General features: G+C 36.0%; 3 protein-coding genes across 9 annotated transcripts in view; all 3 read left to right on the top strand.

Annotated features, from left to right (window-relative positions):
- tou (toutatis) overlaps positions 1 to 4,768 on the top strand; it is a 75,629-nt gene extending 70,861 nt beyond the window's left edge. For all 6 annotated transcript variants that reach the window (XM_066747869.1, XM_066747872.1, XM_066747874.1 and 3 more), the window contains 2 exons: positions 718 to 1,002; positions 1,276 to 4,768. In XM_066747869.1, the coding sequence (XP_066603966.1) occupies positions 718 to 1,002; positions 1,276 to 1,453 (463 nt within the window). In that variant the 3' untranslated portion in view covers positions 1,454 to 4,768. The remainder of the gene's footprint in view (positions 1 to 717; positions 1,003 to 1,275) is intronic.
- A 132-nt stretch (positions 4,769 to 4,900) lies between these two features.
- On the top strand, positions 4,901 to 7,521 carry LOC136786251 (NAD kinase 2, mitochondrial-like). Its single transcript, XM_066747877.1, has 7 exons — positions 4,901 to 5,320; positions 5,576 to 5,704; positions 5,806 to 6,100; positions 6,165 to 6,488; positions 6,558 to 6,642; positions 6,707 to 6,971; positions 7,034 to 7,521. The coding sequence occupies exons 2-7, from the start codon at positions 5,668 to 5,670 to the stop codon at positions 7,264 to 7,266; spliced, it is 1,239 nt and encodes a 412-aa protein (XP_066603974.1). The 5' UTR covers positions 4,901 to 5,320; positions 5,576 to 5,667; the 3' UTR covers positions 7,267 to 7,521.
- A 217-nt stretch (positions 7,522 to 7,738) lies between these two features.
- Positions 7,739 to 15,690, top strand: Start1 (Steroidogenic acute regulatory protein-like). Of its 2 annotated transcripts, none has more exons than XM_066747876.1 (11): positions 7,739 to 7,882; positions 8,972 to 9,244; positions 9,332 to 9,412; positions 9,531 to 9,608; positions 9,702 to 9,755; positions 9,845 to 9,977; positions 10,047 to 10,270; positions 13,073 to 13,222; positions 13,298 to 13,402; positions 13,478 to 13,653; positions 13,917 to 15,690. In XM_066747876.1, the coding sequence occupies exons 2-11, from the start codon at positions 9,002 to 9,004 to the stop codon at positions 14,110 to 14,112; spliced, it is 1,440 nt and encodes a 479-aa protein (XP_066603973.1). In that variant the 5' UTR covers positions 7,739 to 7,882; positions 8,972 to 9,001; the 3' UTR covers positions 14,113 to 15,690. The 2 variants fall into 2 exon arrangements, with proteins under 2 accessions (XP_066603973.1, XP_066603972.1); XM_066747875.1 differs by having other exon boundaries at positions 10,029 to 10,270.
- The last annotated feature ends 3,546 nt before the right edge of the window (positions 15,691 to 19,236 follow it).

Raw genomic sequence — 19,236 nt, 5'->3', positions numbered from 1 at the left:
ATATATTCAACACATATATTGATAATAACATTCAGCGAAAGCGAATGATGAACAAGTATTCCGATTGAATAAAAAGTTTCAAAACGAAAGCACTATTTACATAAACTGCTCTAATACAATTGTACCGACTTAATCCCCGGCCCGTGTCGCAGAATCGTGGCAGGTTTTAATTAACATATATGGCGTCTTTTCATAAATGCAGGGTGTTCCACGAGGTACCCTGCGAGACTAAATTTTGTACTCGAGTCTTAAATATGGATTTCATCGGTCTTAATAGGGTTAAATTTTGCGCGTTCTCCTAGATCCTAAAATTGACGATAGGCGTATAGATGAGTTTCTTCTCGTCGGACACCTTGCACGCTGTGCACCGTTACTAATGTATTGCTTGCGAGCATTCGTTCACCATCGACTAAAACCTGATTGTTGCATCAGATATATCCATCGTAAAAGGTAGCGCTGAGAATGAAAACCGTACGATACAGAAGGCAGAGTATAGAGAAAGAAAGATGAGCGAGAGAATGAAAAAGTAAAAAACTAAAATAAAAAAGAAAATCAGAGAGACGAAATTTCATCGATCGGAAAAGCAACAAAACCGTCTCAGCCGGACACGGTCGAAACTCTGCCTATTATGCATTCGTCCAGAAGCTTTTATGACGGAATCGATCCGCAAACGGAAGCTAATTGTGCAAATAATTTCTCTGTTGTTTTGCGCCGCAGTCCAACCCCGTCAACGGCATCGAACACGCACGTAGAGGACGTCAGCTCGTCGGAACCGCCAACCCCTACGGCATCCCCGCGGAAGGAAGGGAACAATAGGACCCTTACTAAGAAGCAACAGCGAGAGCTGGCTCCTTGTAAGCTGCTTCTCGAGCAGTTGGAGCAACATGACGATGCCTGGCCATTCGTCTTACCGGTCAACACCAAAGCATTTCCAACCTACAAAAAAGTTATTAAAACTCCGATGGATCTCAGTACCATTAAAAAGAGGTTCCAGGATGCCGCGTATGTAACCTTTCATATTAATCACCATCATAATATTGCCAATACTGTTAGATTGTCCTCTGTCGAGTAACGTGTCTAATTGTCTCATTGAAATTAGTAGTAACACACATTGGTCTCTTGACGCAAATCAATCGATCAGCCCAACAAGGGAAATCGTGCTTTTCTTTTAACACACACCCATTCCATATAGTTTGGCACAATGTTCAATCTTATAGTACTGTAATTGTAATGATTTTTAAGTGGTGGATGTATAATCGTGAACTCTCTACGCAGGTACAAATCTCGCGATGAATTTTGCGCCGACGTAAGGCAAATGTTTATCAACTGCGAAATCTTCAATGAAGATGACAGTCCCGTCGGGAAAGCAGGACACGGGATGCGTAGCTTCTTCGAGATGCGCTGGACAGAAATCACAGGTGTACCACCTCCTCATCCTCCAACACATAGCTGAGGCTCGGTGCGATCTCGCAACACTTGCAACAGTTTTGCCCACTTTTACTACTAGAATTAGGCAACGTCGATCTCGTTCTAGCGATCGGCTCGATTCTTTATATTCATAGTGATGAAAAGGAAAAGAACAAGAGCAGATAGCTGCGCTGAGCGCTGGACTGTACGCGCAATGTCTTAGATTCTACTGTCGCCCATCGAGATATACTCATTGTAATTCCATTCGTGAGAATGCGTCTCGAACTCACCCCGTTGTCTATACTTCAATGCTCCGATACCATAACGACCCTCGTCGACTCTTTTAAAACCTCCTAGTTTACCGCTATCAGTGCGAATCAACGTCGAATTTATCGCTTCAACTGGATTTGGCTAATTGACGTTCCGCTCTCATCGGTCAAGGATTTTCTCGGCCTTTCAATCGTTGTTCAAGTTCTCTGCGTTGTGGAAATAATCAATTCAAATGTGGTCATTGTACTTACTGGAGTGAAGCAATTGTTGCCTAATCGAGCGAAATGTTATCTGAGGTTGTATCATAATGGCTTGTATCGTCGACTTACCGCCGCCGACAGAAATATTTTGCCAAGTATTGAATGTGCGTAAGAGAGAATTGTATATATTTACATAAACGTATAAAGCCTATACGTATATGTACATATATGTCCGAATGTAATTAAAAATATACACATAGCATATACATAAAACATGTATATTATAAATATAGATAATGAAAAAAAAGACAAAGAATGATAGTGCGAGGGGAAATGAGATCTGCGTGTCAGTAAACGAAATTGTGCAGAGATGCATTTTCGAGTGTGAAGGCGAACCCCCGTTTAATATTTGTGTAGTATGTAATAAAAGTAATACAATCCACACACACACACATACACTTGTATATTTGAACGATATTACAAATGAGAGGAATGTCGTTCCAGAACGTTTTCGTTTCTGCATTCTTCCTTGTCGAGCAATTAATTTATTGCGCATGGTTAAAATAAACTAAGATCTTCTACAGTATAATAGTGATCAAACGAATAATAGGAGAAAAACTTGTAGGGTATTATAAAAAAAAAAGTATGGAAAAATTTGTATTTACTTGTCAGTATTTTAAAGCTGTAAAGTGAAAATCATGGTTAAAATGATTGCGCGCTTGTCCAGTATGTGTGCATGGAGGAAACGAGTCAGGACTTAATTGTTCGTAATTTCCTGTATGAATAGTGACTTTGAGGATTTCAACAAATGTTTCTAGGATTAAGATAGACGCCGATTAATTATAATTACGTAAGAGGTTTCAAGTGGAAATAAGGGAAAAGATATTTCATAACTTGATGCTTGACGAAATCACTTTTTACATGAGTTCAGCATTGTGTCTTGTCGAATTTACTATTTATAATATGTTTTGTTTTAAATATTTTTAATCGAATGATGCACATTCTTATTAGCCGACCGATTTAGTAATTTATCAAAAGTACTTAGATAGAGATACCTCATGAAGAATCATTTATAAAACTCACTGCCGTTAGATGCTTTTGAGACGTGGCATTACATATTCGATATCATTCAAACTAAGGCTGCTACGATTAAACAGTATAGATTACGAACACAGTCCTTATAGATAACTGTATTCATCAAGATCAAATTGGGTCTTACTGCCCCTGTTCGATATATCTGAAGAAAAGATGCGTTTATAACTAAAATCATTTTTCGTCCGAAAAAATTAAAAACTCTACGTGTTATACATGATTGATCGGAAAGAAAGAAATGTTATAGAAATGCGAGTTATCTCACAAGGATCATGTTGAATAGTACGCGGCTCGGACGATAACATTTTCAAAAGGGATGAAAATTAAAATTACTAGTTAATTGTTAAGACAATTTAACCCCCGGCTCTTATATATTGCGAATCGATGATTTTTTTAACCCGTTCAGTCGAAAAGGTAGGAGATTTTTCACTAGTACTCCGCACTCATTCGACAAAATAATTGTACATATAGTTCAATAATATCCTGTGAGCCTTTTTGCAAATTTATTTAATCCTACGATTTTTCCAGAGAGGGGATTCTTTTAAAGGTACACAAGTACATTCAAATTGTGAGTGACATGGTGCGCACAATCACCTTATATAATGAGATAACTGTTGATTTTTTAAGAAGACATAATAATGCGTTTAAAGCGTCATTATAAAGTGTGCTAAATTAATAATGTATGGACGATATTCATATTATAACTTTCGATCAATGCGACATGGTACCTCCTTGAATGTGACCATTATAATATTAACTGAGAGGAAGAAAAAGAGAGGATAAGGCATCGCGCGACATCTTCTTTTGTATGTAATTGATGTACATTATTGCTCGTAATAGCATTTTAGGTATAACGAAAATTTCAGACGTAGCAATCAATTAATGATTACGGTAACGTTCGTAGTATATAAAAGTATTAGCTCGATTATACATATACATATATAAATATTAATAAAGAAAAAATGGCGAAACGATTACAAATAAGTAATAAGAATGCAAGGTGCACATGACGACTTTATAATAATATTCCGTTGGAGCGGGATCGTTCAGCTATACTTAGGGATCGAGAGGTCGTATAATACAAGTTGTGCGAAAGTATATAAGTTTTGAGTCTTGATTTGCGGATACAACGAGCAGGAGACGAATATTTTTTTATTATTTCTGCAAATCAATGAACACAATGAGTATAGCGAATTATTTTTATTTTTAAGAGCAGGTGACAATCGTTAGCTTCCTTAAAATGAACGAAGTTGCTTGTGAGATAATGTTGAATGAGATGACACGTATGGTGCAAAGTCGGGGCATTTCACGATTCTTTTCATCCCATAGCTGAAATATCTCGCGCCACCATCAAAAGCGCACGAAGCTATTACACGTGCGTTATTTTACGTACGCCTTGCACGTCGGATTGCAACTGATGTGTCAGATATATCGTACATTCAAACACACCAACAATAAAAACAAATAATTTTTTAAGATTTGATTATTATTTAAATAGAGCAGTTACACTGTTAGTACGAATAACGACGCTTTTTATACGAATTTTAGTTTTTAACGTCGATTATATGGTATATTAATATATACATAGTGTAATGGTAACAACAAAAGTTATAATGATTAAATATAAATAACGATAATGAAGCAGATAATGAAGAGAGCGCATGAAGAGATTAAGAAGTTAAGCTAGATGATTGTCTATAGCATAAAATAAAGGCATACTTTAGGTAGCCTCGACGCTATTTAAACAGACTTAATTAATGTATTACAAATGAATTAATAAAGTGTAAGCGAAGCGTGTATATCGACAGTTTTATTCGTCTCCTTTACCCTCTTTGCATTTATAAATAATATTCTTTCTTAAAAAAGAAATCAAACAAATCTTTTAATAGGCAATACTTAGCCTATATTTTGCTGTACAAAACAAGCATTACGACAGCAATAAAAAAATGGATATATATATATATATATATATATTAATTATTAACAATGTAAGATGCATACGCGTGCGCGTGTATATCGTATAAAACATAAAGTCGCTGAGAATCAAACGGGGCAGAGACGTACGGATACTGCGTGGAAAACTATGATAAACCGAAGTAAACCGAACAGAGTCAACAACAGAGAGCTTCACCGAACGACTACGCACGCATACACACACACACTAGTCACTAACACTTGAGCGCATAGTACTCCGTGTCCGTACTGACTCTTTCCTTGGGACCTCGAGACGACGACAATGTCTGTGTATCATATTCACATCAGTAAAAATTGCAAGTAATGGTACATTAATGACCTGATGGGGGAAAATGGTTCTTCAACAAGCGCTCAGAACTGTTATGCCTATGAGGCCTGTGAGTCCACAATTTTTACCATTTTTATTACGCACGTAAAGAGCCGGCACAAAAACCATCTCCACTTGGTACTCAATGCAAACACAGTTGGTGTATACATGTTCACACTTTACAACATGGAGCCGCATGGTTCTGATAATTGATTCTACTTTCCTATCTCTTATTTACATTAAGTTCCTTACCTTACACAACATTTACAAGCTCTGTTCTCTCCGTATCTGTTGTGCTCGAGTCATCGCCTCTCTTTACTTACAGGTTAAGAAGTCTACTTAAACAAATAAGTTTTTAATTTCAATTAATGAATTTATGGGATTTATTGATTGACCGACATTCGTTATTAAAGGACGATGACAACTCTCAGTTACCTTCAAAGAAAAACTGTCAGTAAGTAAACATTTTTAATTACATTTAAATTATTAGTTTATTATTACTGATTTATTCTAACAGTTAGACACTAAATTTTTCCATTACTTTTATTTTTGCAGGAACGCTTCACTTATTGCAACTCAGTCAACACATTCATAAAGACATTCAAATATTTTATAGAAATGAATCAAGCTTTGTACCTAAGAAAGTTCTAATTGTGGCAAAAACATCACGTTATTACATGGAAAGATTGCGCGAACCTGAGTTAAGCGAAGATCTATTTAAACATAAACTGATAGCAAGAGGTTCTGATTATGATGCTCTTTTTGCTGGACATATGATTACCAAAGATGTGGAAACTAGATTAGTAAATACTTTGAAAAAAATGAATATTGAATATCGTGTTGTAAACAGGTATGATTTTTTTTGCCAATACTAATGTGTGTCTTTTAATTAAATATTGCATTTGTTCTTATAGGTGCAGTCTAAATAAAGCTAGTTTTGCTTGGGCTGATTTAATTGTTCCAGTTGGTGGTGATGGTACATTTTTATTAGCATCTAATTTAATTAATGATAATAAAAAGCCAATAGTTGGTATTAATTCGTATCCTAAGAGATCGGAAGGATTTTTAATGTTACCACCAAAATATACTACAGATTTATCAAGTATTTTTGAGATGCTAAAGGCTGGAGAATACAGTATTCTTATGCGTTCTAGAATACGAACTACTTTAACAGGGGAAGGAGTTTGGTGCGAGCCTTTTCATATGCACGAAAAAGGTCGAGTTGCAGGCAGTGGCAGGTATATGAAATAATTGATTGATCAATTCAGATACTTTCTTGTTATTTATTTTTTATAATTTTAATCTAGCTGGAACGAAGGCATTAACATGGTACCTGACAAAAAAGGAGCATTGCCAAAGACAAGAATCTTGCCTTGGCTAGCCCTTAATGAAGTAAGTTTAAGATGTTATATCTTGTGTATTTTACAGACAGTGACAATGAAACATTTCTCTTTAGGTTTTTATGGGAGAATCTCTTTCAGCAAGAACAAGCTCATTAATAATTAAGTTGGATGATGACGATAGGGCTCATAAGATTAAAAGTTCTGGGTTATGCCTAAGTACAGGAACAGGTTCTACTTCTTGGTATCGAGCGATAAATAGCTTAAGTACCCAAACCGTTGAAGAGCTTCTCCACCTTATAGATAAGAACAAAACTTTCAAAAAAGACGAAGTAGAAAGAATTTGTTCTGAATTTAACAAAAATTTACAAATTAAACCAGGTAAGTAATAATTATTTGTAAATTAAATGAGGTTTATGTGATTTTTATTTGTTGGTTTTCAGATGATGACAGATTGTGCTATGCTATTAGAGATTTGATTGTGACAGATGTTTGGCCTGCTCCAAAATATATAAACACCAGAGGTTTCTGTAAAAGGATGACAGTGATATCTCAATGTTTTGATGCAGGGCTTGTGATAGACGGAGGAATAGCAGTACCCTTTAATGTTGGAATCACTGCTAAATTGGAATATTTTCCAGAAGATTCGTTGCGTACCATTAATCTTGCTGATTAGAAACAGAAATAACATAGCATCAAGAGAAATACAGTAATGCTTTAACTTTAACCAAATGGAAAGTAATGAAATTACATTGCTATGTATCAATGCAGAAGTTTTACATTTTTATAATAATTATAGAGTAATTATTTTATGCATATAAAAGTTACAGAAATCGGAAGGAGATAAAAAAAATATTTTTCATAACTAAAGATATATTCAGTTTGTAGCAAAATGAATTTCACGGACTAGAACCTCTTGTAATAAATGTGAATATAAATATTTATATTTTTTTTTGTAATTTTAAAATAAATAAAAATTATAGAAACATACATCAATCTTTATTTCTCTTTGTTCCATTTGATTTCTTACTTTAAAGAAGCAAATGAAAAATTCGGGGCAGCCATGAAATTTTTGTTTTTTTATTTTGCTTGTAAGGTTGGTAGCACGCACTGTACGTTTTGTGTATCACACAAAGAGTAAGATGAGAGTGTGAATTAATGTTTGTATTTTATAAAAACTTAAAGAACATTCCCTAAAAAGTAATGTATATTAATAAACGTTGTTATTTATTGATTAAGCTACAATCTATTCAAATGGATTCATGATCGTGAAACTTCCAAATCTAAACACGGTAAGATGTAATTATTAAAGTGAATAACATTTGACTTAATGAATTATGATTAAAAAATATTTATTCAATTAAAACGTATATTTTAAAACGATTTTCCTGATATTTTCTTAAAGATTTTTACTTAAAATTCCTTGAACATAACTTCGCTAGGTGGGATAAAACATAGTTCTTACAAAAGATTTGAGGTTAGAATGTTTTGCCAGTGGTATTTGTTTTCCAGATTCTTGATGTCAAGTATCATGACCTTACATTCCGCCTTAAACAATGCAGTGGTCACGTGAATGCTTTCATTCATTAACTAAAAGATAGGAAGACAAAGATCACAGTTGTAACTAAACTATTAAACACTTGTATAATAATAAAATACCGAGTTTTTTTTATATTTGCGTGTGTGTGTGTTTTATGATATTATATGTCGTAAACGGAAAAGTTGAGGAGCTTATTTGCTTTACACTTTGTATCCAATAATATAATTAAAGAGTATATACGTTGAATACTGATTAAATAGTTTTTCGCAACAGTTGTTTGCTCATACTATAATGTATACTAAATAATTAATAATAAACAGGATTGTAAAAAATCGTATATTTAGCTGTGTGATATCGAATTTTAAGTAAATAATATTCTTCTAGATAAACAAATATTGCATTAAAATAAAGGGAGATAAAAGCATTAGTGATTCGCGTAAATAAGAAATTGTACACATTCAACAAAGCAAGGTCTATCTATGTGAGTTGGCTATCGTTCCTTTTTAGTGCAAGTGTACTCACCAGACCTTTAAAGTTTCTTTTGTCTGACAATAAAAGCTACACTGCAATAATAAAAATCCATACATTTTTATTCGGAGAGCTCTCGATTTGCTTATGAAATAAAAATAAACAAATCTTCGATATTGAATACAAACGGCGATCAAATTAAAAAAATATAACGTTTTTAATTGATTGTCTTATTTATATATAATACAATTAAAAATGTCACTGCGATAATATAAAATGTAGCAGATGGACTGACATATCTGTTAAGCGAAGCTTTATTTTTATTTCAATCAATAATGCAATTTTGATTACTTACACTATTTTTTCTTTGCAGGATCATCACTGATTTTTTATAGATGCAATTATGGCGGAAGACGAAAGGCAAATACGAGAAATCGCTGAAGTTTTGATTAGCGGCTCGATTAATTCACAAAGAAGTTCCTGTACGCATCAGAGTGTTGCAAGAACTCCGGATGTAATCTTGAGCGAAGCTGTAACAAGCGGAGAGAGGCGCAATGGGAGAATGTCGGATGTGCGGCGTTTCTTCTGCCTCTTCGTCACCTTCGATTTAGTTTTTACATGCTTATTATGGCTTATCTGTACAATGGTAGGCACCCGATATCATTGTTGCAATTCATTGATATTTTATTCTCAAGCCTAATGATATCTAACTGTATTTAACAAAAATAAACAGATAGATGGGGAAAGTTTACCAGCAGCATTTGTAAACCAAGTAGTCCATTATCACGTGAAGACATCGTTTTTTGATATCGTGGTAAGTTCTCGTGCAGCCTCGTCAACGGTAAATCTCATCGATTTTTCAATACCTTTAGTTCATTTTAAATTTTCATTATGCGCAAGGAACACACATTTTACGGGTTTCATCTTCTCAGATGGCTGCCATCTGCAGGTTCACGGTTTTATTGCTCTTTTACGCGCTGGTTTATATGAATCATTGGATTATCGTAGCTGTGAGTATCTGAAAAAATCTCTCCAAGACCTGTATTTAAATTAATCAGATAAGAAATATATAAATATTGATCCAATCAAATTTTCTTTTTTAGACATCGACCACCCTCACGAGTGCCTTTTTAATAGCAAAAGTATCTCTTTTTAATGTAAGGTTTAATTGTTTCCTACCAGCATGAAAAAATTATAACACACAATGAATTTTTATGATTTAAATTTATATTTCTTTTCAATTCAGTGGAGCGCATTCAGTCAGCCAGTTTTCCAAGTGCTGCTGATTATTTCATCCTTTATTTTAGCATGGTCGGAAGTATGGTTCTTCGATTTTCGGGTGATACCTCAAGAGAATCAGGCGAGAAATTGGATGCAAAGTGAGTTTTTAGCTGGCCCATTTGTTTCGTCACGACAAATGTTTTCATAAGAAATCAATAAAAATGTAGGTAGAAATAACGACGAGACAGAGCCACTTCTTCAAAATGTGACCGCTGATAGACGGTACAACAGGACATTCGACCCAGTCAGTAGATTCTTCACGCCGGTGGACTCACCGAATCGATCAGAAACCGAGGATGATAACGAAAGCGTCGAAGATGCTTTAAAAAAGTTAACCAAGCCAATCGAGCCGTTTATAAAAGGTCCATTGCCCCCGCTTTCTCAGGAAAAGGCAAGTCGTGATTTTATCGTAATTACAAATGGAATTAAAATTGCTTGTGCTAAAGATGCAACTTTTAATTACACCTACATATTAAGGCGCTGCTCTTATCTGCATTTTCTTTTATTATATCAGGCTAAAATCTTGGTAAATAAATTTGAAACACGTGACTGCTGAGTACAAGCGAACTTGAAATGTTTAATCTTACAATACAAGTACGCGCGTACCAAACGAAGGTCGTTCTAAAATATATGCGCTTCCATAATTTATCGTCGATTGAACAATATCATTTCGACATCGAGTAAAGGGGTATGTGTATAAATCGTACAGTTATAAAAATCACGCGAGATGACATTAATTATTGTAATCCGAAAGTCTCTAAATTTAATTTATTAACTCGTTCAATTTGAATAAACTTAATCGAAAAATAATAGAAAAAGAGGAAGATATTTTCATCAGCCAGAGTTGCTGTTACTTAACACGGACAAATAAATAAACTTGAGACAAAGCAAACAAAGTTCAACGTGTCTACGTAACAAGCTGATAATAATTATTATAGCCATTGATAAGAATATTAAAGGTACGGATTAAATTGAATATTCTTAATCATAATCAGTTGACACCTTTTCCTTTCGTGAATGGAGTTCAGAGTTTCGCTGTGTTATTATTGTTTCATTCACAGTCGACCATAAGTTCTGTACTGTATGTGCGATACGCTTGTTAAACTTATTTTAGCTTGTTACGCTCGTTTGAAATGCGCTCTTACTAGAGCATTACTCCTGATTAGACATTACCTGTGTTTCTCTCTCTCTCTCTCTTTTACTCTTCCTTTCTCCCTTCACTACTCCCCTCGGATAAAACTGTCCAAACTTCACAAACTCCAAGCTACATTTTCAACGAAAAATGGCCAGTTTCTTGGTACTCGTTCAAATTCACCCATGCGTTAAATCAAAGAAGGTTTTTTCCAAAAATGTTTTCTCGCTCATGCAAAATTTTCGGTAAGTCATTTTTTTAGAGAAAATTTATTCTTTGCAAAAGATCGCATCGTTTAGCCTTTCCTTATATTAAGGTAGTGTGTATCACTCGATATGAATGTAGTTGGCTATATACGTTGCGTTCCAGCAAGTATAAAAACAAGCTTGAGAAACAAATCGGTTTCAGTCCGATCGAAGAAATTGGCTGCTCAATAGCGCAGTGTCCATAGGGCAATTAACTTTTTGAAAAACTTATCGTAGCATTGTTCCAAAAATTTTAGCGAACGGTTATAACTGTTATATATCCTAAGCGCACGCGCCTGCGTTATTTAAAAATTGAACAAGAAAACTATCGATGTTTTTCACTCTTCTATAATAGTGTCAAAAGCGAGAACTTGAAAAGTTTATTTAAATAAATAATTGATTTCTTTGAGAGACGATGCATTGTGATGACTTAGGTACATATTGCTGCAGTGAATAACTCATAGAGAATATAAAAATTGCTAGAGCGGAGAGTGACTGAAGGGGAATTGATCCATTTGGCGGTTTGAAACGTACTAAGCCGAAGTGTCGTGGACGATCTTATCGCGAGCGTTCAGTATAGAAGAGTAGTAGTTTTGATAATCGCGCGCCGGCAGGACTCGGTTCGCGCGCTACGATGCCTTCAGTCGTCCTCCGTGCTTGCGATATGAAGTTCATTAGGGGCTTCTTCTTTGGCGAAAGACATGCCCATCAACAAATCTCTGTCGAGCCCGACTGGACTGTCACTGAAAGGACTAAAAAAGTCCTTCAAAGCGATGCACATGGCGTAAGTCTCTTTCCTCCTTCTCATTATCCTCCACGCCCATTTGATCAATTTGCACGCTTCTATTGTTATAGTTTAGAAACTTCTCCAGGCTAATCGTTTCATTGTAATCGGTTGTATTTTAAAATCTGCGCAAATTATTTATCAGTTTAGCCAATAATACTTTGATATTGCTTTTGTGGGTTAGAGCAACTATGCTGGATGAATTAAGGTCGTAGACGCACAAATTGCGTGGGTAGCGATGTACGTGATATGACAGATTGCTGCATCAATATTATGCATAAAGAAAACATTTATAAGCGATATGATACGGAATATCAGGCAAATTCTGCCTCAACATTTCATTTTCATGGCTAAAATTAAGTAATTAGAAATTAACTACGACTTCGTTGGATGTCGGTGGAGGGGAGGCAGGGAGGGGGGGGGGGGGTTTAATTAGAGAATGGATAATGTCAGTGGGAAGCGAGTCACAATGTCACGAAACAAGCGCAATTGTTGCATAAATGCTGTATCTCGAGAAAAAAAACCCTGATAATGTACGGTTCAAGGAGTCGAACTAAGAGCTTATCAAACTGAAATTAAATCATTGCACGTTTAGGTCTAATGTGTCATTTTCAAGATCATGATTGATTTTATGTTAATTATTGATGTCAAAAATAGCCACTGATGTCTGACGGTCGATAAAGATAATGAGAAAATGAAAATATACGAGGGAATGAATTCTCTTTGGTATATATGTACGTCTAGAAAATTTCTTCAATCAACAAAAAACATTGACGCAACAAAGCGAAGAAAAACCAGGAAAACAAGAAGAAAAGATCATTTTATTGCAATGCCATGTTATACGTTAGCAGTGTCTCATTAAAATCGACTGATTAATGGCGTAACTCATGATTTCCTACTAGGCAACGTTGTCATGATTCAATTGACACTTGTGCATTATAGCTCAAAGCTCTTTGTGTCGCTCGGGAGCTGGGAAATAATCATTGCACATTTATAACATATTTATTAAATAAAACATTGTTTTCATTACAGATCGAAGAGCATACAAAGAAAGCATCCACGCTGCTTCGCACTTGCTACGAACTCTTGATTTCCAAAGATTGGCAGGTAGAAGGTAGAACAGCTGAAGGCGATACTATATCATACATGCATTTGCCGAAACAAAAAATCATGAAAATTTCTGTAAGCATATTTCCTAGTTTGATCAATCAATTTTATTAAGTAGTAAATCATTAATTATAGTACAAATTTATACAGGGAGTCATCGATGCACCAGCTGCAACTGTAATAGACTTTTTGTTTGAAAATATCGAGGATTCCGGATCATGGAACAAGACTGTGACTGAATCTATACGACTTCAGGTATCATTCTTACAAGCTATTACTATTGATGACTCACACAGCAAAATCAGTGCTAAGACAATTCTCTTTCGTTAGAAAATCGATGAGAATACGGATATTATTTATCAAGCAACTGGAGCGTTTGGTGGAGGAATCGTTGGTGCAAGGGATTTCGTTATTTTGAGACGGCGTGGAAAATATGAAAACTATTACATGAGCAGTGGAGTCTCCGTCAATCTTGCAAGCGTACCAAGTCGTAAACACGTTGTCAGGTGAGAAACAAAAAGCTTACAGATAGCTTTATTAACCTTTGGCAGTATTCGATATAAAATTTACAAGCTTAAATTCAAACTATATATATATATATATATATATTGTGTTCTAACTAATGAAACTTTACGTTGAATTCAACAATCGCATAAATAAAGAAAGCGAAAAGGATACGAGGTGCCTTTGTCGTTAGCGGGCAAATAAATTTACTGCGAAAGGTTAACAATATTAGGGAATTCGTTTACAAAGATTTGCGTCTTAACAGAGGAGAGAACGGTGTGGGCTGTTGGGCTGCTGAAGATGTTATGGATGGCGATAATAGAAAATGCGTCTTCACATGGGTTCTAAACACAAATCTCAAGGGCTGGATACCTCAGAGAATGGTAGATATGACTATGGCGACTGGTCTTGCAGAATACTTGGCGTGTCTCAGAAAACATTTACGTGAGATCAAGCATTAGGAATATTATCCTGATTTAAGTCTTCGTTAAGCGCACTTTTTTTAGTAATTTGGGTAGGTAAATGGATAATTTGATTATATAAACTGAAAGATTGTATCCCCAATAGTACAGATATCTGTAGGGCATCCATAGGACGTTCCGAGAATATCCACTCGTCCAGTCGACATGCAGATGATTTCTCCTAAACATCGTGTGCTATTAGGGATCAATCTTTTTTCGAAGAAATTTGATCGTGTCTTGATTTGCAGTTACTTAGTAGTGACAGCATAGAATTGGCTTTTGAATATGTTTTTATGCATCTCTGAAGTAAATTTTAATCATACCAAATGAAAATATATGAGCGAAAAAAAGGTTATCTAATTAAATATAGTTCAACTATTTTAAAAAGAAAAAAATTAGTAACAAGGAATATAGAACACAAATATTAAATAATCGAAATATATTTTATAACTGTTTATCTGTATGGTATAATTTAAATTGTTTTTTATCAGTGATAGCCGAGATTATTTTGCATTATTTGTAATGTAGTTGCAATCAAACTTGTGCGAGTCTTTGAGTTAATTTCTTTTTGTGAAAGAATGCAAAATCTGGTATAATTCGAAGCACATTTATACTTTCTTTCTGTCTGTCTGTCTGTCTGTCTGTCTCTGTCTGTCTCTGTCTCCTTCTCTCTGGTAAATTAGACTGCTATTTAAAATAGCTACTACGTAAAATGTGTTACAGAATCTTATAATACATTCAGTATATTTCGATATATTTGCATGATGGATTCGATTCTTCATTTTTACGTAAAAATGAATTATTTTATTGAAAAAATCAAGTATATAAAAATGTATCAATCAATACCATTTTTATATCGACTGTGTATATACGTATATTTAGTTTTAAGCTTTCATAAGTGAGATCGAATATTTGTAAAAAGTTTATTTTACGAACTGCCTGTCTATACTTTAAGATATCCATATAATTATGCTTTATTAAAGTAAAGTGAGAAAAATTTGTTAGTGATGTCGAATCATGTCAATAGCAAATTTGATTATTATTCGTGCACGTAAGTGTTTAGATCTTTGTGTAAGTAAAATTATTGAAGAATATATTACACATTGAAATATGATATAAAGTCCGATTTTTTTCCGAGAGCTAATTGACTTGTATCAGAAGTAATTATCATACGATCTTCGATATAGCGAAATCCGTGTCATAATGTACACGCATTTATTTACCAAATGATAGGGAAAGCTTGTGTACTTCGTATTCCCTATCTTTGATTAATTAATTAGAATTAAATGAAAACACACACACACACACACAATAGTAATACATTTATACATATATAAATGAGAAAAAAGAGATATCAGTGATGTATTAATATTAAGCATAGAGAGCAAATTGTCACACACTAAAGCGAAATGAAAATTTTCAGAAGAAATTGTTCGGTAAAACCAGTATAACGCATAAGACCAAATTATATAATGAAAATATAAGGCTTTTTTAGCCAGATAGTATAAGTTTTTGATAAATGATCTAAACAAATTGAGAAAATGTGTCGATTGAGAATAAAAGAAATAAATGACAGAATATGCTTGTGTCTGTGTTTTATTACGTGTACTATGTTTAAAGGTATTCAGGGGGAGAGAAGAAAAAACAAAAGCCGATGGATGGAGTTAGAAGAGATAATAAGGAAAAGGATTAAAGGGCGAGGAAAGGTGGAGTGATATTGGTAGGGAGAGCTTTAAGCTAGGTTGGGCTAAAAGTAAAGTGAAGCAGTGTTGAGTAGAGTGATGAGAAAGGAGAGAAGATGATGAAAAGAGTAAGAGAGAAAAATGAGAGTGAAGGGAGCAAGCAGGTGGCGCTGCCCAAATGGTAACGGGTGATGAAAAGCTTTCGCCTCAGTCGCTTCCACGCTTTACGCGTGTGCACATCGTGATAAAAGATAAGCGTGCACAGTTAGCACGGTGCATTTACTGCTAAAAACAACCGTGGCATTTCTGCGCACACGATTCTTCTAAGACCTACGGTGCTTTCGGATTGCGTTCTTATCATTCCCTGTAAAGGCGTGTTTCGGAATTTCAAACAATCCACTTTCTCCGACCCTTTTCCCTTCGAGTTCCGGTTTCTCATTACATCGTGGATTTAGCCCTCCCTTGAAGGAGAGATCCTCGATTGCTAGTCGATATAATAAAATATCAACTTGATATTTGGACCCTCCCTTCCCTTGTCGTCACCAAAAGTAGTTCAACCGGTTATCATGGAAAAGCAATCATAATTCAAGTACGTCGCACCACCCTTTACTCCCATACGGGCATGGATCAGAAATGGTGAGTCTACTCGTTTGACTTTTCTTGAATAAACGTGCCACTCGTTTTATTATACATAATGCTCGAATGTCTCATTACGTTGTTCATTATACATTCCAGTTTGATTCGAGATTGGCCCAAAGCACTGGCAGCTTTTATTGATTAAAGCTTTATTGTTGCAAGTTGAATTACCTACCAGGAGAAAAATGTTTACAGAATTGTTATGGTTTTTAAGTTTTTCTTTCCGTTGTGTTTCTCGAAAGAATTGCTTTTTTCGTAACATTACAAGTATTGAAAAATGAAAGGTAGTGTCGCTCGATTGCCCACTGTATGTTTGAGTTTAGATTGCACAATTTTAGCAATGCGGAAAATATACGTTATTTTAAAGGTGGCGATTAAAGTCAAAACGGAGTTTCTCTCTAATATTAAGCAATGACTGCAAAACGTATCCAGCTTGTAATACTATTAAGCTATTAAGTAACGTTCTAATTTAACGGGAGTAATAATAAGTAGAAAAAGCCACATCGAGATCTCTTGAACCATAAAGCTACTCTACAAGCTTAAATTAACTTTTTTTCCCTTGAATTGCGTAATTCCATTTTAGTTTCAATGTCCGTTAGCCGTTATCCTTTGAATATTTTTCTCTTGAAATTCAGTTCTGTATACATAAACAGTTCCATCTAGAAAAAAAATTCGTAACGTCTGGAAGTGAAGTAATTCTGTTCTCAAAGCAAAACACATCCAGCTACCTATTGTCAATTTTGCTTAAACTTTTGTGCTTGAATCTAATGTTTTATTAATGCGTGTGGCGGAAAGACGTTAAAATAAACAAATCGTCAAGTATATAGCGAAAGTACGTTGGTCGAAATCGAAGCGCGATCAGCCGTTATTATTTATCCTTGCTGTGAATTCTTGCTGACCTTTGACCTTGGTGCGTATCGGTGACTCGAGGAGACTCGTGGTAAGAAGGTCCTGCTTTTCTCACAGAAGGCAAAATTTAGTGGTTTTGAATGCATTAACGTTAAACTGAGTTAGGAAAAGTGGAGCGGTTTTGGAGCAAACTCTCCTTGTCACACAGCGCTATACCATTGCGTTCTCCCATGCATTTTCCTTGACGGGATAAGTTGGTCGAAAAGTTTCTTGTTCACTCACTCAACTGACCACTTATTATACGTGGCCATTTTGTAGCTCCAGTCCGAAATAGCAGAAAATTTCCTCTAGCTTATTCTCTCTCCCTTCAGATTTATTTCCACCCTATTACCATCTTTCCTTCCTTTAACATTCCTCGCGTCCTTCCAACTTTGAACATTCTCAGGGAAACTTGTCACTGTGCAGCACTCCGTATAAAATTTTTTACACAATGTTTCTCCCCTGTCTCCTCCCCCCCCCTTCCCCACAATGTACGATACTTGTTCTTGAGAGTTTTACAAGCATTTTTCTTCCATTGATCTGCGTCGGAGTGACGATGCTGCAGAGCACGTATGGAAGATCCGCCCGGAATATCCTTGGATAATTTTTTTCCTTTTGTTTTGTGTAGAGTATGGCAGATAGCACCGGTAACAGGGATAGCGCGTGACTTAGCCAGGAGGTATAAACGTTTACGTTGAATCGTGCTACGAAGTAAACGAACTTTTCCATGGCAGACAGCTCTGTTTACAGCTCGTAGACGTTGACCTTTGGCAAAGCCGTTGAAGCGTTTTAGCCTGGCCCTGAGGTTATGATGCGAGCTTTTTCGGATTGGCTGCTAGAGAGAGGGAGAGATAGGGTGTGGTAGGCACGAGTTGATCTCGACCGCGTCCGGATTTAATTTTAAATGTAAACCGTCAGTCGAGATTTTCCGGATTTGCGTAACTACGGAGTAGAAAAGCTAATTTTCGAGTTAGCGATAATCCCAGTCTCTCTCTCACACACACACACACACACACACACATACACACACACACACGTAGAGTGCCACCGCGCGTTGCTCTCTCGATCTCCAGCATCAGTCATATGGCATATCGCTTCGCAAAGCGTCCTTGACGCGTTGCCTTGTGTTAACTAGAAATTATATTTTCAAATGTAGGCCCTATTTCAAAACTAACCACTGGCCCGATGAACCGCCTTCCGATAAATATCCGAGGCAGAAAATTTTCACTTTGGTAACGGATACGGCCGAATCCGGAATCGAATTACAGACTCTCGTGCGCACCTCGCTCTCAGCTTTTATTTCGGATCGTAATTCTATTTTCATCGTTCATTACATTTTGCTCGCAAGCCCCGTGTCCCAACGAACACCCACGTCGAACCTACGGTCATAACGCGAGAGACTGCGTACGCCAGGACTTTTGTAAACTCTCCGTGGCGCATAATTATTTTTACCAGTGCGAAACGTGTATTCGCGGGGAGAATCGAAAAAGAGGATCGAAGGGACGGAGGCAGTGGAGCGGATCGGATCGGACCGGGCGTCCGGACGCGCGCTCTCTCTTCTTTCTAATAAGATCGAAGACTTTTCGTTGTGTTCTTTCGAGCAAGCATAATGTACGGTCTCTTTTGTTTTCCGTCGAGATTAAGGCAAGTGGAAAAGTAAGGGAGAAGTCTGCTGGGGCACGGTAAGAATCTCTTACAACGTATTTCTTCTCTTCAGCATAATGGCCATGGCGCAACGTCTCGGGATACTGTAACGGAGTGGACTTTGCGCGATCCCAGCGGTACGATGCTTCTCCCTCATCCTTTCCTATCGCCTTTACGATTTCGTATAGCCACTCGTTCACCTCACGTATCGCTGAAATGCTGCAGCGGGCTCGCTTAATTTTATTTATCGGAAAAACACATATCGTTGCCTCGC

The sequence above is a fragment of the Prorops nasuta genome, unplaced genomic scaffold, assembly GCF_024137725.1.
Source record: "Prorops nasuta isolate Cenicafe-Biocafe unplaced genomic scaffold, Cenicafe_Pnas_1.2 PNAS00003, whole genome shotgun sequence".
In the NCBI taxonomy this organism is placed as follows: Eukaryota; Metazoa; Arthropoda; class Insecta; order Hymenoptera; family Bethylidae; genus Prorops; species Prorops nasuta.
This window is presented reverse-complemented; position numbering and strand designations above follow the sequence as displayed.